The 26,348-nt window shown below is 56.7% G+C and overlaps 2 protein-coding genes across 5 annotated transcripts in view; one reads left to right on the plus strand and one right to left on the minus strand.

Annotated features, from left to right (window-relative positions):
- The window catches only part of Bmp1 (bone morphogenetic protein 1), a 40,274-nt gene extending 30,621 nt beyond the window's left edge, over window positions 1-9,653 (plus strand). For 2 of the 3 annotated variants that reach the window (XM_033765475.1, XM_033765476.1), the window contains 5 exons: window positions 1,786-1,911; window positions 4,779-4,906; window positions 5,216-5,429; window positions 7,032-7,282; window positions 8,941-9,653. In XM_033765475.1, coding sequence (XP_033621366.1) covers window positions 1,786-1,911; window positions 4,779-4,906; window positions 5,216-5,429; window positions 7,032-7,282; window positions 8,941-9,075 — 854 coding nt within the window. In that variant the 3' untranslated portion in view covers window positions 9,076-9,653. Of the gene's footprint in view, window positions 1-1,092; window positions 1,912-4,778; window positions 4,907-5,215; window positions 5,430-7,031; window positions 7,283-8,940 lie in introns of those variants that run through there. The other variant, XM_033765477.1, reaches the window with a different exon arrangement.
- A 5,498-nt stretch (window positions 9,654-15,151) lies between these two features.
- Window positions 15,152-25,797, minus strand: Phyhip (phytanoyl-CoA 2-hydroxylase interacting protein). Of its 2 annotated transcripts, none has more exons than XM_010624296.2 (5): window positions 25,489-25,797; window positions 21,981-22,165; window positions 20,648-20,822; window positions 18,742-18,859; window positions 15,152-17,249 (listed from the first exon to the last, which is right to left on the minus strand). In XM_010624296.2, exons 2-5 carry the CDS (start codon window positions 22,143-22,145, stop codon window positions 16,715-16,717), a joined length of 993 nt encoding a protein of 330 aa, XP_010622598.1. In that variant the 5' UTR covers window positions 22,146-22,165; window positions 25,489-25,797; the 3' UTR covers window positions 15,152-16,714. The 2 variants fall into 2 exon arrangements, with proteins under 2 accessions (XP_010622598.1, XP_010622591.1); XM_010624289.2 differs by having other exon boundaries at window positions 15,154-17,249; window positions 21,981-22,174; window positions 25,489-25,795.
- Window positions 25,798-26,348: the final 551 nt, after the last annotated feature.

Below are 26,348 nucleotides of genomic sequence, written 5' to 3' on the forward strand. Positions count from 1 at the left end.
GTGGGTTTTTTTTTTTTTTTTTGGTACCAGGGATCGAACTCGATCCCTGCGCTTGCAAGGCGGGGGCAGAACCACTGAGCTAAATCCCTGGCCCTCAGCACGCATTTTTCTGCCTTGGGATTCATGCCTGAGATTCTAGGTATCCATTGGGATCCTCACACTTTCCCCTGAATGCCTGCCTCTGTGCCGTGCCAGGCACACATCCCCAGAGTGACCATGGGTGGACCTGAGAATAGGTGGCTGTGGCTTATACATGCCGTGACCATGTCTCTCTTCGTGTTTCTTTGCACATGCCTGTGTGTGTGTGTGTGTGTGTGTGGGTCGGCCAGCATGTGAGCAGCTCCATGTGAGTGAGCTGCTGGGGAGCCTGGGCATCTGTGCGTGTTGTGCATGTTCGTTTGTGTCCACATCTGGCTCATTACTGTGTGCATCTGTGCCTGCCTCTGTTTCTGCCTGTGTGCATGTCCCTACATGTGTGTGGGAGTAGGTCTCATGTGTCGCCTAGTGCACGTGGGCACAGGTTGGACGGGTGTTGGTGCGCACGCGTGACTATGTCTCTAGTCTGCGTCTGCATGGCGCATTGTCGATGTGTGTCTGGCTGTGTGTTTGTGCTGTATGTGTTTCTCTGTCACCAGGTCTGGACCACAGTCTGTGCCTGTCGGGACTGTGCGGGAGTCTGCCTGTGCACGTTTGTGTGAGTGCGTGTGTCTGTGTCTCACACACTCCACGCAGCTGCCGCCGTGGGGTACAAGCAGAGTTCTCAGCCAGCCCTCTGCACACATTGCTCTCTCTGCCAGCGACTCCCTGTTTCTCTGTCCTCAGTGTGCGCACCTCAGGCCGCGCTGTCCCTCCAGGCCTCCTCCCTCAGCAGGCTCGGTCTCCGTCCCCTGTCGCTGTGCCTCCTCCCACCTGCTAACCCGGCCCTCCGTGACTGGCTGCTGGACATGGCTGTCCTGCATGTGTGGCCGCCCGCCCTCCCGCCCTGCCCCTGCCTCAGGCCCTGGGTCTGGTTTTTACTGTTTTCCCTCCCTGGTCCCTGCCCTCCACCCCCACCCCTCGGTCCCTTTTCTCCTTCTCTCTCTCTCGTTTCAGAAAAAAGGCCAGCTCTGCAGCCCCCTCGGGGACACCCCCAGCAGCTCAGATACCGGGTGCAGAAAAGAAACCGGACCCCCCAGTGAGGCCTACCGGGCCCCCCAGACCCTCCGTTACTCAGGAAGCTCACCTCGGACGAGTGGGCTGGGGCCTTCAGAGCCTACCTGCCCCCACCTCCGCTCTGCCGGGCCGGCCCCTCCTCTGGCCGCACAGAACTGGTGCTCTCCTCTCCTCCCCTGTCCCCCTCAGCCGACAGGGGCAACTCCCCCTCCCCATTTTGATGGTGTCTGTGACATTTCCTGTTGTGAAGTAAAGAGGGACCCCTGCGTCCTGCTCCTTTGTCTTGCAGTCTGCTTGTCCGTGTGTCTGTTTTTCCACTTGTCCGTCTGTCCAGTAAGCAGGTAATGGTACAGGTCCCTGTGCTGGTCAGCTCCAGACCCCCGCCCTCCCTCCACCACTTCTACCTTCTCTCCCCACAGCTGGGCTCCTCTCAGCTGGCTCCGCTTGACGCAGCGCCCGGGACCCTGTCATCGCCTTGACTCCCACTCCCCACCCGGCCCCCTGGCTGTCGCTGGCTCCTGCCCTCTGCCCATAGGAAGAAGCCCAGCTGGGCCTCCCACTTCCCCTGGGGCCAGTGGCCCTGAGGCCTGCACAGAGCCCACGCAGACGTCCCGCCCTTGTTGTCCTCTGCAGACAAGGACGAGTGCTCCAAGGACAACGGTGGCTGCCAGCAGGACTGTGTCAACACTTTCGGCAGCTATGAGTGTCAGTGCCGCAGTGGCTTCGTCCTCCACGACAACAAACATGACTGCAAGGAAGGTAAAGGCTGCACGGAGACCAGGGCTGATGGCGGGCTGGGGGCAGAGCTTGCAGGGAGGGCCTCCTGTCCTGGGTGAGCTTTGGGACGTGAATAGCTTGGTCTGTGCTCACAGGGCCAGGGACCCCGGTGGGGCTTCATTCTCTTCACACCTGCACCCCAGACTCCGGCCAAGTCAGAGAGGAGCTCACAGCTGCCCAGGGCCCCATTCTGAGGCTCTTCTGGGAGTTAGTGCTCCTTTAAACCGTGTTACTTGGAGCCACAGGCCAGAGAAGATAGTGGTTAAGAACACAGATGCCTCTGAACAGGCTTCCCAAGCATGCAGCTCCAGAGTTCCCACAGCTTTTAGCTAGAGGCAGTCTTGCTCTGATGCTGTCATTACTGTACCCCACCTCTGGAAAGGGAGGTCTCAACGGAAAGGAGGGTTTTGGTAAAGAGCAGCAGCAAGACAGCCAGGAGAGGGTGTGAACATCTGAGGAAGGAGGCCTGGTCGTCTGCTCTTCTCCTGGACCCTTGAGAAGCACTCATGGTCTCTCACTCCAATGTAGGCTAATAACAGATCGCCTGACTTCTCTGGAGGATCCAGCACTGTGCAGTTCTGTAGGGCAGTAGAGAGGAGGTGATGTGTTTCTGCTGAGGAGAGACCTGGGTGTGTGTAAAGGGAAATAGAGAACACGGAGACCAGAGTGGGGTGGGCAGAGTGACCACATGAAACTGCATCTGGGTAATGGAAACAGCTCATGGTTCAGCAGGGGAGACGGGAGCCTGAGTGGCCTCCACAGGGACCTGAGATGGCCTGCTCTGAGCCCTCGTGGCTGTACGTGTGCTCCGGGAATCTCTGACTCTAGGCCCAGCTGTATGGCTTGCATCCCGCCCGTCTTTTTCCTCCAGCTCCTTGGTGCAGTGGCTGCCTGTTAACTGTCAGAGGGCCCTGCCGGAGTGCGCAGTCCTGAATAGTGATCGTTGGCTTTTGAATTTGCGTTTGGGAGGCCACACTGTTCACAGGTGCAAGTCCCACTGCTGTGTATTGAGGAGATATAAATAGTGAGAATGTGGTGACAGCCTCTTTCCGGAAGGTTGGCTGGGAAGGGCAGGAGGTAGGACGGACCATAGCCGGAGGAGGAGGCTCAGGGGAGAACTACTTCAGGGTGTGCTGAGGTTTGTGGGCTCAGGGCTGGGAAAGGGACGGCGCATCCTTTGTGGTGTGAGGGTTCCTTGGTTGTGGGCAGCCCCCAGAGGGACAATATGTCCATAAAGGGAGGAGGACACCTTCTGTAAGGCCATAGGATAGGAGAGACTTGAGGCAGGGAAGTCGTCTGAGGAGAGGCAGGCCACAGCTGAGTTAAGACAGGCTTAGGGGAGGGAGGGCTGAAGGATGGGGACAGCTATTGAGGAACGGAAAGATGGAGCTAGCAAAGGACAGATCCAAAGAGTGTCTGGTGACTTGCAGGCCCTGGAGAGATGGGGATTCCTAAGGCTGAAGGACAGTGTGATGGGGAGCCAAGGGACAGAGATGTCACCAAGCAGTTGGGTGATCAGCAGCATTACCCAGCTGAAGAGGGAAGTCAGTAAGTCTGCCTGGAAGGAACACTTGGCCCTCTGGGTCCGTGGGTTCTGTCCCTATGGGTCCAGCCACCCTCAGATTGGAAATATGGTTAGGCCTACAGTGGTTGTGTCTGTGCAGAAAATGTACAGACTTTTTCTTTTCAAGATTCCCTAAACAACACAGTGTAATGACTATTTATATAGCATTTACATTGTGCTAGGTGTTATGCAAGTAATCCAGAGGCCATTTAAGGTAGACAAGAGAATATGTGTAGGCTCTGTGCAAGTACTATTCCATTTTATGTAGAGGATTTGAGAATCCAAGGCTCTGGAATCCTCCTGAGGTCCAGGAACAAATCTGCTGAGGATATGGAGGGACATCCATCCCGGGGGAAAACAGAAAGAACAAGACTGCAGAGGTCTCCTTAAAATGGAGTAACCATTGTTAAGAAAAAGGGAACCTGGGCACACTGGGGATGTGGAAGGTGGCTGCACAGAGTGATGTGTTGGTGGCAAAGCCTGGGGTGAAGCCAGACATGGTGGCACACGCCTGTAATTCTAGCACTTGAGAGGCTGAGGCAGGAGGATCCTGCAAGTTCAAGGCTAGCCTGAACTGCATAGTGAGTTCAAGTTCAGCCTGCACGTCATAGGGGGACCTTGTCTAAAAAAAAACTGGGCTGGGAATTTAGCTCAGTGGTGCCACTGCCTGCCTAGCAAGCACAAGGTTCCGAGTTCGATCCCTGGTACCAAAAACAAACAAACAAACAAACAAACAAAAAACGTGTTGAAGTTGTACAGAAGAAAGATAAGGAGCCACAGAGCTGAGGAGTCAGGGGACAGAGAGCTTGTGGGGGTGGGCCAGCCTCCCGCATGTTGACACCACCCAGGATGTGGCTGGGATGGAGGAAGGTGGGTAGGCTGAGTCAGGAGCCAAAGTCCCTCATGGCTGTGGAGGCTGCAGGAGCCAGTGAGTGACAGTGTCAGGGTGCACAAAGGTTCATGGCTGGGGAGCTTGAGAGCGTGTGTGTGGGACATTCCTGGTGTGAGGGTTCCCAGGCAGACGTAGTGTGGCCAGAGCCACCAGAGGCGCAGGGCAGGGGCAGGACTGCTTCCGAGGATGTCGCCCACGGGGCTCTCTCAGGGCTTCTGTAAGAGCAGGTGGTCAGCTCCCCCGCCATGTGGGTAACTGAGTGGAAAGGGAATGGGGCAGAGGCCTTCAGTCCATTTCATAAGTGGGGAACAAGAGACAGGAAGAGCCTTCCTCACGGGAGGCCTGGGAAAACGGGGTCCCTGCCAATCCTTTCTGTCACTCATATTTCCACAGCCGGCTGTGACCACAAGGTGACATCCACCAGCGGCACTGTCACCAGCCCCAATTGGCCTGACAAATATCCCAGCAAGAAGGAATGCACCTGGGCCATCTCCAGCACCCCTGGGCACCGGGTCAAGCTGGTAAGGCGACTGCCCGCCAGCCCACTTGGGTCCCACCACATCTCCAGGCCACGTGGCTGCTATTTTGTCACCCAAAGCCTAGCTGGCACAGGTGCTAGCTACAGACAGGGTGGCCTGGCTGAGCCCACGGGCCTGCCATGCGTCTGAGGACTAGTTGTCGGTCTGGACGGAGGCTTCCTTTCCCAGAATACTTGGGGGCTGACCCTGCTGCCACCCACCGCTCCCGCACATGAGCTGGGGTCTAGAGGCCTGAGGCCCCCGATCCCACCCAGCTGCATGTAATCTGCGCTCCTTCCTCTCTCCCTGCAGACATTCGTGGAGATGGACATCGAGTCTCAGCCTGAGTGTGCCTACGACCACCTGGAGGTATTCGATGGGCGTGACGCCAAGGCTCCCGTCCTCGGTCGCTTCTGTGGCAGCAAGAAGCCTGAGCCTGTCCTGGCCACAGGCAGCCGCATGTTCCTGCGCTTCTACTCTGACAACTCAGTGCAGAGGAAGGGCTTCCAGGCCTCGCACTCCACAGGTGAGCCCACCTCAGCCCAGCACACCGTCCCCATGCTGTTCCTTGCTCTGGAGGCATCTCTGGTCCTGGTCTTGAAGCCAGGCCTAGGGCAGGGGTGGGGCTCATGGAGAGCCAGGAGAGGCTGATAGACACAGCCCTGTGGCTCCTGCTAGCAAGACAGTGTGTTCTGACGGCTGGGCTGGGGCAGCAGTCAGCACTGGGCGGGCAGGGAAGGTCACCGTTAGGGCAGAAAACAGTGCCGGGGCTGTAGCTTAGTAGGAGAGTGCTTGTCTACCATACACAGGGCCCTGGGCTTGATCCCTAGCACTAGAAAAATGCAGTGGGGATGGGGCTGCGGTGATGCCTTGGGGGGGAACTTAGGGATGAATGGGGAGGGCATCCCCCAAAGTCCCCATGGCAGCATACGTGTCAGTGCTTCTGTCCACCCACATCCCAGCCCCTAAACTGCCCTGGTTCACTTACAGTGCAGATATTTATTAACGTGTTCTATGTACAAGGCAGCTTTCTGAGTGCAGGTCACAAAAATGTGCCTAGCAGACAAGACCCCAGCCCTTGAGAGGCTTTCTCTGTATTCATTTGCTTAGCCAGCCACCCCTGACTTTTCTCCCCACTCTACAAGATCAAGGCATGGCACGAGCCCGGTCCTGCAGGAGATAAGGCCGCAGACCTTCACAGCCTGAGACCAAACACCCCATTAAGGATGATAAGGTGCCCCCCGCCAGCCTTGAGAGAAGGGGCTGGCTGGTGGCATCATTCTTAGTGGAGGAGGAGACCAAGCCCCAGCACAGCTCAGCGCATACACAAGTGACAGTGAGTCACTTAGTTGGCTGGAGACATGGGTCTTCGAGGACACCAGTGCAGTGGAATCACATGGCCACAGAGAGAGGCTGGAGCCTTGTCCTGAGAGACTGGAATTCAGCCAAGGTTTCAGCCACCAGCTCCAGTCTCCTGCTGGATCCTGAGCCACCTGCCACGGGTCCCAGAGCTGATGGGTCCACAGCCTCTCCTCCTCCCCTTTAACTCTGTCCTGATGCAATCTCCACCCATCTTCTCCCCACCTCCTTAGGGAGACTGAACACAGGGCAGAGGAGAGGGGCCAGAGGGCATCGGGAAGACAGTGGCTGCTGATGACCCTATCTTATGTGCTGTCATTTGCACTGTCCAGCACGAAGTCACAAACCAGAGGCCAAATATCCATCTGGCCCGCAGACCTCAGTGTTTTTTAAACACTTGAGCCAACACTGAAAACTCAGGAGTTTTCATATAAAACACAGCTTCCCTCTTGAAAATGGAAGCTCTGGGGACACTAGGCCACATTCTTCCATGGCAGTCCTCATCTGGAGCAAATTAGCAATGTCATTTTTTGACAAAATAAGACTTCCCTTCACTCGGGGCGCCTCACCCTGGAGCATCCTGGCTCCTCCTCAGTGTCTGTCCAGAGGTGGTGCACCAGGGACTTCTCTAGCCAAGCCCTGGGCTGTCACCGGCCATGTGGCCTGTGTCCTCAGATCCGACTCACCGTGAGGGTTCAGCGTGGCGTGGCACAGTGCCTGGCACACTGCCGTGCTCAGGGGTGGTGGCCCATCTTGTCATCCTCTGCAGAGTGTGGAGGCCAGGTGCGGGCAGACGTGAAGACCAAGGACCTTTACTCCCATGCCCAGTTCGGTGACAACAACTACCCTGGGGGCGTGGACTGTGAGTGGGTCATTGTGGCCGAGGAGGGCTACGGTGTGGAGCTCGTGTTCCAGACCTTTGAGGTGGAGGAGGAGACTGACTGCGGCTACGACTACATGGAGCTCTTCGACGGCTACGACAGCACAGCCCCCAGGCTGGGGCGCTACTGCGGCTCAGGGGTAAGCACCCTCCAGGCCCCATGGTCCTGTTACCCTTCACTTCTCACCCCAATCCCGAGACCTAGGGGCCCTTGAAGCCTTGGGTGGGAGGCCAAATGCAGCACATACCTGGTTCTCTGCTGCAGCAGGGACATCTGGTCTAGTGGGTCCCTTGGAGGGGCCACACTGTGCTGGGCCAGCCCCAGCCAGGAAGCCAGCATCTGTTCTATGGCACAGGGGTACCTGGGTCTGCTCAGAACCAGCTGGGTTGGACCTGCAGAGAAGCTTGCATCTGAGAAGAGGAATAGAGTTTACCTGTCTCCCTCAGCCCTCAGCCCCGTCCCAAGGCTACTGCCAGGGCCTGGAGTGGGGGGCAGAGGTTGGGGCCTGAGCTGAGCTGCTCTCACCAATCCTGGCTGGGACACAAAATGCTCTCGGCTCCTTCTCTGCCAACTTCTCCCCTTTACGAGAGGCCAGCTTGTCCTGAAGCCACTGTTGCTGCTGTCCCAGCAGGCGGCGGGCACACAGCTTAATGGGCTTTTTACCAAGGCTGTGGGCTAGCCCATGGTTTTGTTCCCTGTACTGAGGCCTTGTAGTCCCCCTTCTCTCTCTATTTGAATTCTATGCTGTGACCCCCTCTCTGCACACAGATGCCCTTTCAAATACACACACACAGCTCACATGCATACCCCGATGTACTTCCTGCCTCCACCTCTGTCATGGCAGCTCCAGCGCAGCCTGGTGCCCCAGGAGGGGTTAAACCTTCCAGGAGTAGTGGCAGCTGCTGGGCCCTGCATTGGCTGAGCCTCCTATTGGGAGCAGAGCTTCAGTCTTGTATGACCAGCTGGGCCAGTGTGGAGTGGGCAGTGGGAAGCACGTCCAGCCCCCTCGCCTGCCTGCCCAGATGCTCTGCCACTCCTTAGCTACCACGCCAGTGCCCCATCCTCACTCTGCCCCTTAATCGGAGTCATGTGCCAGATGGAATGTCTCTAGGGGCCTCTGTCCAGGGACCTCCCCTAGGCTGGGACCGCAGACACAGTTGCTGCACAGTTGCTGGAAGTGTCCCCAAGGCCCTCAGGAGAGATTCCTTCTGTGTCTGAAGAACCAAGGCATCACTGTGGCCTTGTAAAGCCACCTAAGAAGGGCATCACCCGGCAGACGATGACCAGAGTCAGGACAGGCACAGGAATGGGGTGGGAACGTCAGGGTCCAGATTTGAGGGTGGGGAGCAGCCTCTCCCTGCAGCTTTTCCTGCACTTCCTACAGAGAGAGGTGCTGCTCTGTGTTCTCCGAGAGTCCAGTGGGCCAGCACAAAGGCTGCCCACTCAGTGACCCCTGCCCTGCACACGTTCACACTCATCCTCTCGGTGTTTTCCCCCACAACCCAGCTACCCTTGGAGAGTGCAGAGCTTTCCCTGCTGTGTGCAGCAAAGGGACATGAGGCCGATGGAAAAGGGTGGCTGGCCCGCACGGCTGGACTTAAAACGGAAGCTGACTCTGAACAGAGCTGCCCCCAGCTGCCTGTTAGACTCCCAAGGCTTGAACTCTGCTTCAAGGGGTTGGGGGATCTGGTGAACACCAAGGAGCCTCCTGCTTTGCTAGAGCTGTGTTCTTGAGCAGGGAAGAGAGAAGTGCCAGCCCCTCGCCCTCCTCCTCTTTCCTGTCTCTTTCTCCTGCAGCCCCCTGAGGAGGTGTACTCGGCCGGGGATTCTGTCCTGGTGAAATTCCACTCAGACGACACCATCACCAAAAAAGGCTTCCACCTGCGCTACACGAGCACCAAGTTCCAGGACACACTCCACAGCAGGAAGTGACCCTGCCCCGCACAGGGACGGGGATGGTGCCCTGCTTCCCTCGGTCACCTAGACTGGGCAGTGGAGGTGGCGGGCAGAAGGTGACACACCATCCCTCACCCCCAGACACCAGGACCTGCAGGGCTGGTGCGCAAGGGGAGGCTGTCCTCCGAGGTAGGGGAGTCGGACTCCTCCTAAGCCACATCCCCGAGATCCCCTCAGGGTGAGGGGCCAGGGTCAGGGAGCTGGAGCTTTCCCTGAGACACTTGAAGTGACCAATCCTCCCTGGGGAATCCTGCCTGGTGGCAGGTGTCAGCAGCACCCTGCCACCTTCCCCACCGTCTGTACACACTGTATTGTGTATAGCCAGTGGCCCGTAATCTTCATTGTAATGTACCTTTCCTACCCCTTCTCCAGCCTCCGTATGATGACCCCGACTTCTGTTCTGGGGCTGGGGTGTTGGTGCGTGTTCCCCAGGAGCCACTGTGGGAGATGAGAGGAGGGGGCGTGGAGAAGCAAGACAGGGCTTCTCTCAGGCCCACTGGCTGGTCAGCCATACCGGGGCACCCCAGCCAATAAACTGAAAGTGTTACAGCCAATGAATGTCCTGTGCCAGATGTCTGGGATGTGGGGGCTGGGTGGCTCCTTCCAGATGTGCAGGCTTGCTGGGTGTCTGAGGCTGGCGTGTGGCCAGGACACCTGCCTTTGCTGGCTGCCCTTCCCTCCCACAATTCTAGGACCCCTGCAGGTGCGATCTCACACTTGGGTGCACATGCGTGCGCGTGCACACACACACATGCACACACACACATGCACACACACACACACCACATGGATGTACATGGCAATTTGCTGGTGAGCTGCACCCCACCCATACACACTGCTTATGGAAAGGAGGGTAGAGCATGCTATAATGAGTCTGTTTCGGGGGAGGGAGAGAGGAGGTATATAAAGGGTTTGGGATGTGTCTGTCCATCTGGCTTTTCTGTCTCTTCATCTGGGGAAGAAGTGAGTGGGCTGTGAGCATGTCTGGCTGGGGAGCCCAGCAGGAGCCAGAAAACGAGCATCAGCCAGCACAGGTCCACTTGCCAACCCCAACGCCTGCCCTCCTGACACCAGACCCTGAGTGCTGGCCTGCAGGTCCACTCCTGGGGGAACAGGAGCCAGATGCTTGCTAGGCAGCCATTGAGCAAACATTCCAACTCCCAGCCCCTCTCCCCAGGTGACTCAAGACTGTCCAGACTCCTTGGTCCTGCCATTGCCCCCACCCTCCCTTCCCAGCCAGCAGTGAGGCCCAGACCTGTGCCTCCTGGGGAAGAGGAGAGAGCCACGCCCTGTTCCCTTGCTTCCAAGGAGGATCTCCCTCCCCTTCCTCTCCCTGCAGGTCACAGGGAGAGTACAGAGAGAAGGTAGAGGACCAGAGGGGATGCTCTTATGCCTAGGCTGGTAAGCCATGAAGATATACAGGTTTTTAACCAGTAATTTGACTTTGACAACGTCATGTAATCATGCCTTGATTCTGGAGCAAGCCGGGCAGCCTGCCCAAACCCTGGCTCCCTGAGAACCTTCAGTGGACCGTGAGTGCTTCACCAGCCCCAAGCTCCTCCCTCCTGCAGGGACAGGTGTGCCAGATGCTGTACTGGTTCCTATGTATCTGCTCTTTAAGCAGAAAGCAGTCATGGAGATCAGGAAGTGCAGGAGGGGCCCTTTTCTTCCAGGAAGCCAGCCTTCTCTCCTCCAGGTCAACTTGGCATTGGCTCCTGCATGGCAGAATTTGTAGTCAATAGCTACAAGATCTCCATATCAATTATTCGGGTCCTTCCAAGGCTCTAAGGACCACGGTCCCAGCTTGACTGGCACAGACCTGAAATATCCAAGAACAGAACCCTGTCCAAACCAATGGGCTCCAGCCCACAAAGTACCTGCTCTTTCACCCCAATAGGGTCCCTTTGAACAGCAACACTGCAGCTGGAGGAGGCCGGGGACCAGCCCACATAGCCTCCCCAAGCACACGTCCCAAGACTCCATCGTTTATGCAGACCCAGACTCTGGGGATTCAGGAATGAGTCTCCTGGCCTCCCTGGCCCATCTTCAGAGTCTGCGACCTCTCAGGTCCAGGGTGGGCCCAGCAGGGTAAATTGGGTGTCAGCAGTAAAAGGCACAGAGTGTCTGGGAGACCCAGGTTGACACTCCGAGGAGGCTTTTATGTAGGTCAAGAGCAGCATGGGGACTCCCGAGCCATCCTGTGGAGCGGATGCAAATCTTCACAACCACTGATCAGGTCTTCATAGCACTTCAGTCAGGAAGCAGGAGGACAGGCTACCCCTAGTCAGGCAGCAGGCAGCCAACAGCATACATGGTGGGGAGGCAGGAGGAGAGGGAGGACAGTGAGAAAGAGGAGGAGGACAAGGTACAACAAGGCCAGAAAGTACCAGAGGAAAACAAAACGGTGGGCGAAGAGGGGTTGGAGGGTATGGAACAGGGCTCTCCTGGGGCGGGGGTGGGAAATACATTTTAGATTCTGGGAAGTCACCGTGCTGTCCAGGCCAACCCACTCTTACCTTCTGGCTGCTTCAGGGCTCTGGACCAGGCCAACTCCAGTGCAAGGCAGGTGATACCACAGCTGAGGAAGGCATGGAGACTCCTCCACCCAGCTCCCAGCTCCCGAGGTCTGCCAAGGTCCTCTGGCCAAGTGCCTGCCCAGCTGTGGCAGAGCTGGCCTAGAACCACCCCAACTCTGGGCTCCCAACTTGGAATGAGGCTGAGACAAGCACAGCCCAGAGTTTCTGGACTCCACTCTCCAGAGCACCTTGCTAGTCCTTAGCAGTCAGGGGACCTAGCTCTGTCACTGAGCTCTATGATGCTGGCCAGGTGTCACCTCCCTGAGCCTCTGCTTCCCAAAACGTTCACCTAGTCCCATAAGTATAAGCATATTCCCACAGCCATAAGCAAACAAGAAACCCCAACATCTGAGCTCCAGGGCAGCCAGGGTTGAGGGAACCAGGCCGCTGGAGTGACCAACACCCTTGGGAGAGGTTTCAGCTTGAAGGCCCCAATGTCAGCTCAACTGCCAAACCCGAAAGTAAAGGTGGATACCCAGCTCTCTTTAGTCCCCTTTCCCCCTTTTCTTATACCACAGGATCACAAGCTTGACAGCAGACATAGAACACTTTGAACCCTAGCTGTATTGTTGGGTGGCTGTGTAACTCTGGATAAATTACCCTCTCTGAGCCTCAGGTTCTCCATCTGTAAGCCTGGGATGACAACAACATCTAGCATGGTTGTGGAGAAGGAATGAGTTGACCTTTGAGGACAGCCGGTCACTGTGCCCATCAAATAGCAGACTCTTAATAAGGGACCTACTTTCTTTCCCCTATGAGACAGTTTTCTCTCCTGTGCTGCACTATTCCTGGGTGGTAAGGAAACCTCTGGGCACACTGGTTTCCGGCTCAGCACTGGCTACTCCTGCCAGGGGGCACTGCTTAACCCACAGCAAGGAGGGTTTTGTGGGAAGCAAGGAACACATTTCTGGCCAGCTGGTAGCCTTTCTGGGCCCCTCCCAAGTCACACCCTGTACTTGACTGTCCGTACGCACAAAGCTGATTCTGGAATCCGTGAAAAGATTTGCTGCTCCAGTTTTGCAAAAATAGTAGAGCTTGACTTGGAGAGCAGGGGAAGAGGGTAGCCAGATGTTCTCCCCAGGGCCCCTAACCCAGCTCCCTGCCTACAAGAGCTGCCATTCTGCCCCATGCTCTCCCCTCCTCCATCCCACAACATCTGGTTCCAATCTCCTCCAGATGCTGGGGCCACACCATTTACGGCCAGTCACCTCAGCGTGCCTTCCTGAAGGCCTCCCTCCGTTTTGGGGAATGGGCCCTCTTCATCCCTTTCCTCAGGACCCCAGGACTTCTTTTCCTAACACGGAGAAGAGATGCATTCCAAAACCAGACAAAGCTGTGAGTGCCCTTGGAGCTGACCCCTGTCCTCCCTCTGCTCTGGAGGGTGGGAAACCTCCCACCTGGGACAGAAAGGAGAGATGCTTTCCTGGGAGGCACAAGTGGGCAGCGGAGTGTACATGCGTTGTCTGAGCAGAGAAAGTGGGGGGTGCGTATGTCTTGGGGGCAAGCATGTGCTTGTGCTGGGTGTGCCTGTGTGTTTGTGCCTGCACAGTAGGGCAACCTGCAGCCCGGAGCCTCCCTTCTCACCCCTGCCTTGTTTTCCCTCGCAGCCTGCACTGGTGGCAAAGCTCACTCAAGGGCCCTCAGCTGCATCGGGGCTGCGAAGGTCTGGGCCTGCCCTTGCCTTGGAGCTCTGAGCTCTGCCAGGCTTCCTCCAAGCCCAGGGCAAGGAGGGTGTTCGTGCGTGGGCACGCACCTCCAACAGCGACCTCTCCTCCCGCTGGGTCAGGTTGGACTCCAGGCCAGAAAGGACCTCAGAATGGAATCTGGCAGATACCTTGACCCTGCTCCATCTGACAGGTGCTTCAAGCAGCCCAGGGCTGGCCATGCGCCAGCGAGTGGCCATCTGGATGGAGGAAGGAAAACAGGCCCTAATGGAGGGACCTGCATGGAGCCCCTGTCTCTGGTCATTCCCTTTGCTCCCAGTTAGAGGACTCTGGGAGCCTAATCCCTCTTCCCAAGAAACCCAAAAGGGCTGTCAAAAGGGAAAGTGAAGCCTGCCTCTCTGGAGACTCTGAAATGCCAACCTTGCAGACTCCGGAGTCACTCCTCGTTAACAGCCTCCTTGGCATTTGCAACTCCACAGCACCCCCTGGTGTTCTACTGGAACTACACACAGCCTTGGTCCACAGTGTCCCGGAAGGGCCCTGCCTATCTTATTACTGTCCAAGGTGATGCCAATATACACTAAGGCAGCACAGGGCAGTAAAATGGGGCTGGTTTTTTAAAATCAAATCCTGGGCACTGTGGTTTTCTGGCATAAGATGTGGGCAAACCTTTACTTTCTCTGTGCCTCAGTTTCTTCATCTGTTAAGTGAGAATTAAAAGTGCCCAAGGTCCTTATGCAGATTAACACAGCTGATGCACATGGAGGTGTAGGCTCAGTGCTGCACACAGTAGGTGCTCCGGAAGTGGTCACCTGTGCTTTGACTCACTCCTCTCTATCCCGAAGAGGCCACGCTCCAAGGTCTGAAGACACAGGTCTGAATTTGGCCCTGATTCAGGCCATATTGGTGAGGTAGCTCTGATATTTCTGGAACATTTCCAATCCAGCCGAGGACCATTGTAATAAGTCCATAATAATAGATGCAGAGGTGACTCAGATCTGCAGGGGGGAAGCGCCACCCCGGCTGGGACAGGGAACTCCAGTGGCATTTGGGGCTGAAGCGCAGCAGTCTGCAGCAGTGGCAAGGGCTCCAACAGGGGCCCAGATGGCCACAGTCCTTCCCCTGGGACTCACTGTCTCCACAAGGGAAGCATCGGGTGGATCCAGATGACCCCCAGAGTACTTCCCATGCTGGAGATGTGGCTGTGCACTCTGACTGCTCCCGCAGTGGGCTCTGGATGTGCCCTTGAGGACGGCTACATGTGGAGGATGTTGCCACCTGAGCTCCTGCCTAGGTTATGCAACTAACCCACTCCACCCCTGCTCAAAGAGAAGCTGCTGTGGTCCCAGTGTGTCTCCTCCCACTCCAAATTCATTGTTCAAATTTTAACCCCCACGATGGTACTAGGGGGTGAATCCTTTGGGAGGAGATTGGGTCTTGAAAATGGAGGTTTGTGAGTGGGATTGGTGACATTATCAAACAGGCTGAGACAGGCTGAGAGCCAGAGGTGGCGGCACACATCTATAATCCTAGCTACTCAGGAGGCTGAGGCAGGAGGCCAGCCTGGGCTACATAGTGAGAACTTGTCTCCAATAGAAATATGAAAAGAACCAAGGATGTAGAATCCCCAGTATAAGGGCATGGGGCAGTGGGCCAGAGGAAGCGTGTTAGCCTCTTCCACCATGTGAGGACAAAGAAAAAGACAGCTCTCTATCCAGAAAGCAGGCCCCCGCAGACATCAGATCTATTGGTGACTTGAGCTTGAACCTTTCTGTCTCCAGAATTATGAGAGGCCGAGTCTCTGTTGTTCATAAGCCACCTGGTCTGTGGTATTTCATTATGGCAGCTTGGATGGACTAAGACAGGCAGGGCCTCAGGCCATGAGGTTTATTGATGTACATTGCAAGCACAGGAAGGACGTGGCTGGAGAAGGGCAGAGGGCCACCCCCACAGCAATGCCATCCAGCTGGATGGGAAGGGCCTGAGGACCCAAGTCCTCTCCTTCTCCACGAATCTCCTAGAGGCCCCAGGCCTCCTGACCATCCCAAGGATCAGCCCACCATAGCAATGCCCCTGTCCCTGTACCCAAGGACAGCTTCATTGACCTGCCAGCCCCTCTGTCTTTCATCACAGAAATCCAGCTGCTTGTCTGTCATCCCTGTCACTTCTGTGGAAGTCACAGTGGGGCTACCCTCTGCTGCTTCCACCGCACCTCCCCAGTCTCCCCGCCAGCTTTGCTCATCTTGGGAAGGGAGTGGGGGACCACCCTCACCAGCCTCATGACCCGTGCGACAGTAGGAACAAGGTGAAAAACACAGAAAGCCCAGGGAGGGCTTTGCCAAGTGTGCCCCAGGGGAGTGTCTGGAAGGGCCAATGGCCAGTGGGCAGGTGTGGGGGCTGGAGTGGCAGAGAGCCCAGTCCGATCACACTCGGCACAGAGCAGTCACGGCACTGTGGCAGAGCGGGCAAGCAAAGCACACAGCCAGGCGGGGTGCCAGGGCTCTGCGGGTAGCCTTTGGGTCTCTAGTTCCATGTCTCTAAGCCCCATCGGGTGAGGTCCGGCTGAGGACAGGGTCTCAGGGGTCTCCTTCCCCCTCCTCGACCCCAATGGTTGCTGTTCCAGACCCCTGAGCTCTCTGAGCCGAGGAAAGGTTTCCTGGGGAATATATCAACTCCAGACAGAAAAAAGGAAAAGCCCAGCAGCCCAGGGTCCCAAAGCCAGGAGAAGAAAGAAGCTCCCTTTCTAGAGAGCAGGGGGACATCTGGAGTGGACAGGGAGGAAGGGAGGGACAGCTCTCCCATGCAGGAAGAGGATTCTTGGGGGCAAGGGGCAGCCAGGGCATGACAGCGGTGCAGAAGGCTATTTATAGAGGGGAGAGTCCCAGCCTGGAGTGGGAAGCCCCAGGCCCAGCTCAGCAGGGAGGGGCCTCTCTGGGGTGGCCCTGAGTGGGGTGGGTGGGGCTGAGGAGGAGGCGCCCCACAGCTCTCTGCATCTCTCCGGAGGCAGCCACGCTACACTGTGGGCTTCAGCCCTGAGGGGCTTCCCCAGGAGAGCCTGGGGCAGGCAGGAATCTAGGAGATGGAGGCTTGGATAAGGCCAAGACTAGGAGAAGGAAGGCAGAGGAAGAGAAGGGGAGTTCTCCAGAAGTCCAGCTCACCCACGGACCTCCTGAGGCTGAGAAGCCTTTGCAAGTTCACCAGGCCTGGGGGGGGCCATGCTTACCAACAAGACCACCCTCGGTTGCTCGCGGTGCCAAGGGATCGGGTGGGGTGGATGGAGCAGAGGGAGCAGGGGGCAGAGGAGAGAAAGCCAGCTCCCTGAACCTAAACCACCCTCCTGCCATCTCTCCCTGACCCCCAGCTCCCCAGGAGTCCCTAGCGGCCCACACTGATGTTGCAGGTCTTGCAGCTGGGATCTTTCTTGGCGTCGGCAGTGGACAGGCTCATGAGCTGGTGCCCACTGATCTCTCCCAGAGTGCCCAGGGACAGGTCGACGGGCTCGGTGTAGATGATCTCCAGGATGAGGTCCTGGGCGTGGCGGAAGACCAGCTCCCCATCCTCCACACTGCAGGTCAGGAACTTGTTGCAGGCAATGTCCAGGAGGGGCAGACGATCACGGCAGAAGCGGTCCCCCAGGGAACCCTTGGGCGCCAGCACCAGGATGGCGTAGTGGTAGGCCGTGTACATACAGTAGAAGTCTGCAAAGTAAAGGTTGGTGCTGGGGTTGAAGAGGCGCTGGGCGGGGATCTGGAAGCGCCAGCGGCCATAGGGCGAGTCCTGGGGGGGCTGGCCCGTGTTGAACTCGGTGTTGCAGCTGAAGAAGACTCCGTGGAGCATGCCGCTGGTGGGGGAGCCGTGGCTGCCGCTGTTGTCCTTCAGGTAGGGTTGCAGCATGTTTCCACAGTGGGTCCTGCCCCCGCAAGAGAAAATGTCAGTCAGCTGATCATTGTGCTTGGTCAAGAAGTCCCAGATGTGCGGGGGGGTGGTGGTGGTAGTGGTGGTGGGGGTGCTGAAGATGAACTGATCCTGCCAGCTCCTTCCGGGGAAGACAGCAGCAGAACCTGCCACTCCCATTTTAAGAACCTCTCTGGTGGGGCTTGATCGTGATTAGCAAGAGAGAGACAGCATCCAGTCTCTCTGGTCTCACTGTCACGTTCCACCTCCCACCCACACAGGTGACGGTCGTAGTCACTCTCTTGCTTCTGCACCTTTGCATCGCTCTTCCTTCTGCCAGGCCTGCCCTCCCCGTCTTTCTCCTCCTGGCTTCATAAACTCCTAATCATCCTTCCAGGCCCAGCACAGGGGTTCCTTTTCTCTTCCAGGGACACTGGGCCCTTACAAATACTCAAAAAAATATATTTGCCTGCCTTCTATGGGCAGGACACTGAACTTTGCTCAATGATTATGTGTACTTATGACATTAAAATTTTCCATATTGATCATATTCTGAGGTTCTTAAAAGGGTGACCTGTGCCTTAGTCTTGGTGTCCTGGCCCCTTGTAAGGAGCAGGCAACATAGGGACACTACCTTCCTTTCTTGATGATAAAGGAGCCCAAATAGGACCCTGTCTGTTCTTTAATACAGACACTGCCCAGCCCAGATGCCTGTAGTGATAAAGATAGTGACAGTTACAGCTGGCCTGGCCTGGCTTAGAAGGACATGCGTGTGGAGCAGTGACACCAGACACGGAGGAGGGTGGACAAGCTCTGGTCCTGGCTGTCCTGAGTGACGAGTGCCTCACTGGCCTAACTGGCCAACTGAGGGTCTTTACCTATAGGGTGAGGTTGTTGGATGGGGTCATCAATTCTCAAACACTTTTGGACCGCAGAACCCTCTTTTTTCCCCCTGGGAACGTACACACAGGCTGGTCACAGGCAGACAGCATTGAGGCTGCTCTGGCTGGATGATGCTCTGGCTGATGGTGGAAAGCCCTGGCCTGTGATTCCCTTGCCCCCAGACCCTCAGCAGCACCCTAACGGATTCCTGAGATGCCTCCCTGGAGCCTCAGCACTCAGCTTGAAAGCCAGGGAGCTGGGTCCTCCCTGAGGCCCTTCATGCTCGGGACATTCTGTTTCCTCCTCTCCCCATCCTCTGTGGTCCCTGGTCCTGAACTAAACAGACAGCTGACAAATGGTGGTAGATCTTGTGATGAAATCAGCCCGGGAGAGTCAAATGGGACCTTGTTTCTCTGGGGGTGTTAGCACTGTGCCCTACCAGGTAGCCCCGTCCCAGAACCCTTGCCCTTCCCTGAACCCAAGCCCAAAGCAGTGGTTGCTTCTGAGCCAGCCTGGAGGGATGAAGACAGAGAGACCCTATATCTGGCAGCCAGAGAGAGAGGGGTGACCTGGGACAGCCAGGACAAGAGGAGGAAGAGCTGAGGGAGGCAGGAGAGGACGCCTACCTGGCATGCTGGAAGTACTCCTTGTGATGGTTGCGGTAGAAGACAGAAAAGCGGAGCATGCGGCCAGCGATCTGCTCTGCCTTCTCCTGCAGCTGGGCCAGGTGCTCCTTGGCATAATCTGCGAGGGTCCAGGTGGGGGTGAAGTGAGCTGAGCCAGCTGTAGGATCGCAACCTTGTTCTCTCCCCAGGCCCCTCCCCAGCCCCACTGCACCTGCCAGCTAACCTTGTCCTCTGGAGCAGCAGGGGACCAGATAGCCTCAGCAGAGGCTTGGGCTCCGATGAGAACAAGCCAGCTGGCCTTGGTTGGGAACACAGAGGGTGATGTGCTATCTGTCCTCGCTGCCTCTACACTCTCATTGCCAGAGGCTCGTGGCTGCCCTGGGTCCAGAAAGGGTAGGGGCTGCCCTGTGACCATTCCAGGGGTCTGAGGGGTCTGTTATCCCAGGCCATGCTCATATGAAAATAGGACCAGAGGCCAAAGAAGGACTTGAGAGGGATCCTTTGGGAGGCTCCCTCCAATCCAGCAGGTGGAGGCTGCCCTACCACCCTTGTGGATGAATCAGCGAACTGAGCCTGACCCCACGTCTGTAAATGTTGAGGCAGTGTCCACACCCGTCCCCAGGGCTGGGGCACTGACTCTCCTCTTGAGCCTCTCTGGAGAAACAGGGGACGGCTACTATCAGGGTCAGGAAACAGCGCCACCAATCCCTGCACTTCCCCCAAGCCTGAGCCCGGGACTCTGGAGCCTGGGCAGGACTGCCATTGGGCGGACAGTGCCTTGGTGCCAGCTAGAAAGAGGTGCCCTTTCCTCATTGCTGCTGCATCCCCGGCTGTGGTACTTGGTTGAGTGAGAAGAGGGTGACAAGAGACTACAGCCACTTCTAGCTCCCAGGTTGAATCAAACACCCATGGCGTGTGCAGTTCTGGGAAAACCAAGAAGCCCTTCCTGCAAGGAGCAGGAGGCACTCCTGAGGCAAGTTTGCGGCAGCTCGAGGAGACTTGGGGCACAGACATTGGCAGAGGATGGAGACAGCAGCCTGGGAGGCCCTGGAGCAGAGAATGTTCCCTGCCCCTTCCTTGTGACAGGACAGCAATCTGGAGCAGTTCTCATGTGGATACCAAAGGGACTGGATATTGCGGGGCAGGTCCTGGGTCAGCAGTGACCCAAGCACACAAGGCCAGCATTTGTCCATGTTTGAATTTTTGAGTTAGGCCCTGCCAAGAGAACTTGCAAGGCCACCAGATAAGAACCATTTCTCAGACAAATGTCATTGTCCCACCGAGTCCACTGACAGACCACCGATGAACAGAAGTTCGATCAGCCTCAAGGAGGAAGGAAATTCTAACACATGCTATGACATCCACACCCCTCGAGGAGGACATTATACTAAGAGAAACAAACCAGTCACAAAAGCACAAACACTGAATGATTCTACCTATAGGAGGTACCTAGGTCACCTAGAATGGTATTTAGAAGAGGGAAACAGGGAGTGGTTGTTTAACGGTAGAGTTTCAGTTCTGCAAGATGGAAAGGTTCTGGAAATAGGCTGCATAACAACATGAATATACTTAATGCCACCATGCTGTACGCATAGAAATGATTAAGATGGTAGGTTTTATGTCATGTGTGTTTTACCGTGTTTTAAAAAATATGCTGGACCCAAGCCTTTCCGAAAGTAACTCTCTCCTTCAATGGAGGTGGTGTTGCCAGCCTGAATAGCAGAGTCCACATCTGTCTCTCATTAGAATGAGGTGGGCTGTCTGAGAGCAAGGAATGTCTCCCTTCTCACTCAAGCACAGTGCGCAGGGCACAGCAGGTGGCCATGAGTGTTTGCCCCTCTAGGCCACAACTAAACCAGAAGTGCCAGACAAGCAAGCAAGACAGCGATACAAGAGCCCAGCTCACCCCCAGTGCAGAACTCCACGGTCTCGCTCCAGCCAGAGACCAGGTATTCCCCATCGCTCTGCTTCACGGCTGTCTGCACGGCCACGCTGTACTCTGTGCGGGGGCTCAGGAACCAGTGACCTCTCACCGTCATGGGTAGGGGCACTGCCTTGGCCACGAGCTTGGTGGGAACATCCTGAGAAATGGAATACGGTGGAAAGCCCAGAGTTCATCGGGAGGTCGCATCCAGTCTTGGAATCCTCCCAGAATTCCCACTCCCCAGCTGGAAGAGGACCAGTCTCAGGGACCCAACGTCTCCATGCCTTGGCTCCCATTTTCCAGCTGTGGCTTGGGACAGCCACATAGAACTTCCTCCCTCCCGCGCCGCGGATGGCTTGTTCTTTCAGGAACTGAGGGGCAAGGCCACTTGGGAGGAGGCTCCCAAAGTTGAAGGCGGCAAGACCTGTTTTTAAGGGAGACTTTGAGAGCTCTGCACACTGCAGTGCTGTCTCCACGGCAACGGCAAATGCTGAGAAGCAGGGGAGGAAGGGAAAATATATCTTACTCTTTGGGGGGAGGGCTAAGGGGGTGGCGTTGAACAATCACGTCACCGTGGCAACTGGCCTGCCAAAAGACACCCAGATCAGGAGAGCCAGGTCCAGAGAGGGGGGTGAGTAACCCACACTGAGGCTGGCGTCCTAGCAGCCAGCCTCTTCTCACCTCACTCTCCCCAGCCACACCAGCTGGAGAAGATGTGGGCTTCCTCCCACCCACCCCCACAGCGGCTTTTAACCCAGGGGAAGGCACACCCACGAGGGCCTGCTCACATTCCTTTCCTAGGCTAGGAAAGGCAGCCAGCGGGCAGCGGAGGTGCAGAGAACGATGGGCCCTGAGGGGAGCATCGAGTCCCCAGCAGAGGGGACCTGCCCCACTGAGGCCCACACTGCCCACCGAGTCAACGAGGCTGCGCCCCGAGGTCTTGAGGCGTCACCTGTCGCCATGCGTGGCATCTCGGGTCCACCCCCTGCCCAGGCACGGCCCTGCCTGAAGTCCCAATCATGGCGCAGATAACAATGCTCACGCCGTGCTAGGCTTTGTGCCAAGCACCACGCAAACATTACTCATGGAATCTTCTCAACAACCCTCCGAGGGTGGCCACGATTATTCCCTTTCCACCAGGGGAGGAACTCGAGCTAGGAGAGGTCACCTCACCTCCCCGAGATGAGATGACGCAGTTCGGAGAGCCTGGATTCTGATCAGGCCTCTGACTCCACGCCATTTTCCCCAAGGTCCATTTTCCTGTCTCCTTCCAGAACAGGGGTTGGGGAGAAACGCCAGGGCACCCTCTACTCACCCGGTGCTTGAACTTGTTGGAGTTCTTGTTCTCTTTCTTGTTGAGGTCAATGAAGTAATGGGTGACCCTTTCCAGGTCACTGTCCTCCATGGCCCAGGAGATGCGGAAGGAGTCGCAGGTGATGTTGTTGATCTCGATGCTGTGGGGGGTGGACAGCAGCTCCATGCTCCCCTCTGGTTCGGCTCCTGTGAGGACTGAATGTGAGGGGAAGGATCAGCAGTTCCCTCCCACCATGGAGCTTTCTAGAAGGTGCCGTGCCCAACATCCCTTGCGAGTTGGATTCTTCAGAACCCATCACATCCATCTGCCTCATAGATGTGATAGAAAAGACTGCATGGGGAAGACCGCAGTTGAGGGACCCAAGGTGGGACAGGTGCCCCCTGAGGGCCTCTCTGCTGTCCTCAGAGGGTCTACAGAGCAGATGGCACCTGACAGGTGGCAGAGGCAGTGGGAACACTGCAAACGCTGGGCAGGGACAGATTTGCAGCAGATGGAGCTGAAGAGGGAGGGAGCCCTCAGCCAGCAGGCGTGAAAAGAGAAAGGCTGGGGGTGGAGAGCTTGGGTGAGAGGCGGAGAGGAGGCAGGAAGCACCTGCTGGGGGGCTGAGGGCAAGGATGGAGGCAGGTGGCAGGTGCTGGCAGCCAAGGATGCAAGGTGCCAAGGCCTTTGGGCTCAAGCCTCTACTTTCCATGAGGGTGGCTCCGTGGGTGTCCCATGGCACGGGGCTGGGAGGACGAGGGCCAGGTAGGTGCCTGTGGATACATTTGAAGTGGACAGGGCAGTGTGGGCCCACAGCCTACTTCAAGCTCTTTTCTGCCTATAATGTTTTTGACAATCACTGTTTCTCTTTTGGCTGATCTTTGCTTGGCTTTTAAACATAATTTGTTTAAAAAAACCATAATTTGTTTCAACATTGATGTGTACTGGGAGCCCAAAAGTACAAATAATTTCACAAACAGTATCTCAAGTCCCATAATAGGTAGGTGCTATTATTATCCCCATTTTACAGATAAGGTAACTGAGGTTGGGGGGTAGGCAAGGCCACATAGTCAACAAATGAAGTATACTCTGGAGACCAAGCACTTTATTTCTAAGCTTGTGTGTGTGTGTGTGTGTGTGTGTGTGTGAGACGCGTGGCATGTGGCCATGTGCAGGGCACATATATTTCTGGCTGTTTATTTTTCCTCCTTTTAGTGATAGCTTTCAAGCAACTGCATTTCCTCTCACCTTCCTTTCACACTCCTTCGGCTCTAACTGACATCTGGCGCCCTCCCGGTGTGGCAGGACTATGCCACCATCTCTCTCACCTGTCCCTTAGCTGGGAAGAGCTCCCTGGACTTGTCTATAGTCAGACCCACCTAGACACTGCATGGGGATAGGTGAGGGGGTGGACGACGCACAGCTGTGGATCGACTTTCTCCTGGGCATCCAGTCTCCCACTTCCCTGCTCAGTAGCTGGCACAGCTCAATGCCACCTCCTTCTCTGCTCTCTTCCTTCTGCCTCTCCTCTCCTCATCCAGGAGCTAGGGGTGAGGGCACCCTGTGCCTGCAAAAACAGGTACTTTATTTATAGCTTCCAGAAGATCCAGCCCACACTTCCCTGTCAGTTAAGCCTGCTACAGAGCCTGGCACCTCTAAATTAACCTGTGGGCTGCCTGGGTGGCAGATCCCGGGGGAGGCTGTAGATGATGGCTCTTAACTACCCCAGGTGTCCCCCAAGTCTTGTTTCTTCTTAGCCTCCCACCCTACAGTCAGAGGCCAGTGGCTTCATGCATGGACTCCTATGGTGAATAGCATGGGAGTGCCACCAAGGCCACCCAAAAATAAAACAGATGGATCTGGGCTTGTATCCACAAACACTGTTTGTAATTGGGGGGGACAGGTCTGGAACAGTGGGGAATCACCATCTTCCTAGATCTTGGCAGGAAGCTCCCAGGGAGATACACGTATGGCCCTTGCATGCTTGTGTGTGCGCGCGCACACACACACACACGAACACGACACTCCCACTCATGTGTGATGCAGCCTACAGAAGGCCCATGATCAAACCACTATTCCTGCCTTGTTTCCTCTTCTTCTCAGAGTCTTCCTAGAAGTAGGGGTAGCTGCGTGGTGTGTGGGAGCCCCGGACCTGGAAGCTGCTCATCCCTTCTCTCTCCAGTTCTGGGAGAGCTGAGATGACTCCCCCACCCTAGCCTGGCAGAGAGGTGTTGACTGGCACCAACAGAGTGGACCAGGGTGGGTGTGAACCCACCCTCTAGACACCCAGATACCTGGGGAAAGGCAGAGTGTGAGGAACAGGTTGAGGCAACACCCTAGAAACACCCACACTCCTGTGTGAATCCACCCCAGGCAAGTGTGTACATACTCACACACAAGCAGGCACGCATGCACACACACACAAGTGCTGAGGGTGCCTCCCAGCCCCCACACGCACCTCCCCACCCACCGAGGTACCCTCCACCTGCCTACCTGTGCAAAAGTCTGCTCCATGATTTTTTTTGCCCTCTGCAAACTGTCACCTTCAAGCAGATGCACACATGCTCATGTCCACTGTCTCCTGCACACCCACAGGCACGAATCCCTCCTCACAAGCCACATTTGGGGAAAGGAAGAAGCCACAGGCACCAACATGCATGTGTGCCACCTCCCCAAGGAGACATACAACCCACATGCCTGCCCAAGCACACATGTACGCTCACACATTCCAATCCTCCCACCCCCAAGGGACTCCGGTATTCTCTCCAGAGTCTCAAAGCCAGAGTCTCCGGGCTCAGAGACAGACTGAAAACACGTTCACCTCTGGCCACACTCTGCCAGCCCGATCCTTCACATGCCAACAGGTCTGGGCACCTGCGCCAATCTGCCCACTCTCCCACCTGCCCACGCCACCTTGCTCTGGAGTTGGGTCTCCCCACAGAGAAAGCACCTGTGTGCATACACTCCCTCAACATGTACTCCCACCCACAGGACAAGTGACATGTCCACCCCCTAAATATACTGCCTTGCAGGCCCTCTGCCCACGCCTACCCACAGGCTACTCAGAGAAGCAATGCCCCCCCACGTCCCTCACACGTGCCAGAAAGCCGTGATCCTAGATAAGCCTGAAGCTGGCTGAACCCCCAACGCCAGCCTAACTCCACTCAGCACACCTATCTACGCAAGAAAGCCTCCAGCCTCCCTGGGAGTGTGCACACGAGCTGGAACACAGGTTCCCCTGCCCCGGCCCCATTCAGAAAAGCTGCCAGAATGCCACAGGGAAAGCCCCCCCCCCATCCCTGCTGGTACTGCTGACTGCAGCGGAATGGTCACGGGGTAACTAACTGTGTCACCCCAGGGACCAGATCCAGCTGTTAAGCTCTTTGCTGAGGGCCTGGGAGAGAGGGAACAAGGTCGTCAGGCCTGGGGATGCAGGGGGGCACCCCAGATAGTGGCAAGTCCCTGGCACCTCCAGATCTTCGCCTCTCAGGATGGGTAGTGGGACGGCCGGGAGAGGATGGGTGCTCACCTGGCTTCCCCGGGCTCTGCAGAGGAAGACCCGTCAGGGAGGGAAGGGAGGACCTTCTGTGGATGAGCTCCCCAGGCAGGGACACAGCGGCTGGACGCCTGGGTCACAGGCAGTGGCCCGCGCTCACTGCTCTCCCGGCTGCCAAGGAGGCAGCTTCCATGCCCCGCAGGCAGCTCCTGTCTGGCTCGCAGCAAACGGCTGCTGCCCCAGCGACACGATGTTCCCAGCCCAGCCGAGTGCGAGGAGGAGCGAAAGATGAGAGGCAAGAGCGAAATCCAAGCAGCGTAGAGGAGAGGGAGGCAGAGAAGGCGAGAAAGAATGAGAGAGCGGGACTGAATCTGGCTCCACCAATGGGATCGGTGGCTGCACAGCGTCAGGTGATAATCAGCAAGCTTGGTCCCTGCTCTCCCAGGCTGGCCGGGAGGGGGAGAGGGCAGAGGGTCTCCCGGGGAACTACACAGATATCCTCGGAGGCAGTGGCTGGGACTCTGCCACCTTTCCCCTGTTCCTACAGGACAACCTGCCCCTCCCCCGCCAGATCCCTCCAACACACCCCCTACTTGGAAATCTCTGACTTGGATGCAACCCCCAAACTTTAGGATGCCAGGAGAAGGGTGGGGCATAACCAGAGGGCTTGGGCCCCCAAACAAGGGTGCTGACTGGGGGAAAGAGAAGGAAGCTATGCAGGGAAGGGTCCAGATGGGGTGTGTGAGCAGGGGCCCTGTTGCAGTCTGGGTCCCCTCCTGGGGGCCTTTCGCTGATGCGTGGCTCCATTTTCTTACCAACTCTTATCAGGAGATATCAGATCTGCAGTTCTGGAGACGCCTGAATGTCCAGTGCGAGTCCTCTAGCTGATTAGG

This window comes from Fukomys damarensis, unplaced genomic scaffold, assembly GCF_012274545.1.
Source record: "Fukomys damarensis isolate Sample0158 unplaced genomic scaffold, DMR_v1.0_HiC HiC_scaffold_18, whole genome shotgun sequence".
In the NCBI taxonomy this organism is placed as follows: domain Eukaryota; kingdom Metazoa; phylum Chordata; class Mammalia; order Rodentia; family Bathyergidae; genus Fukomys; species Fukomys damarensis.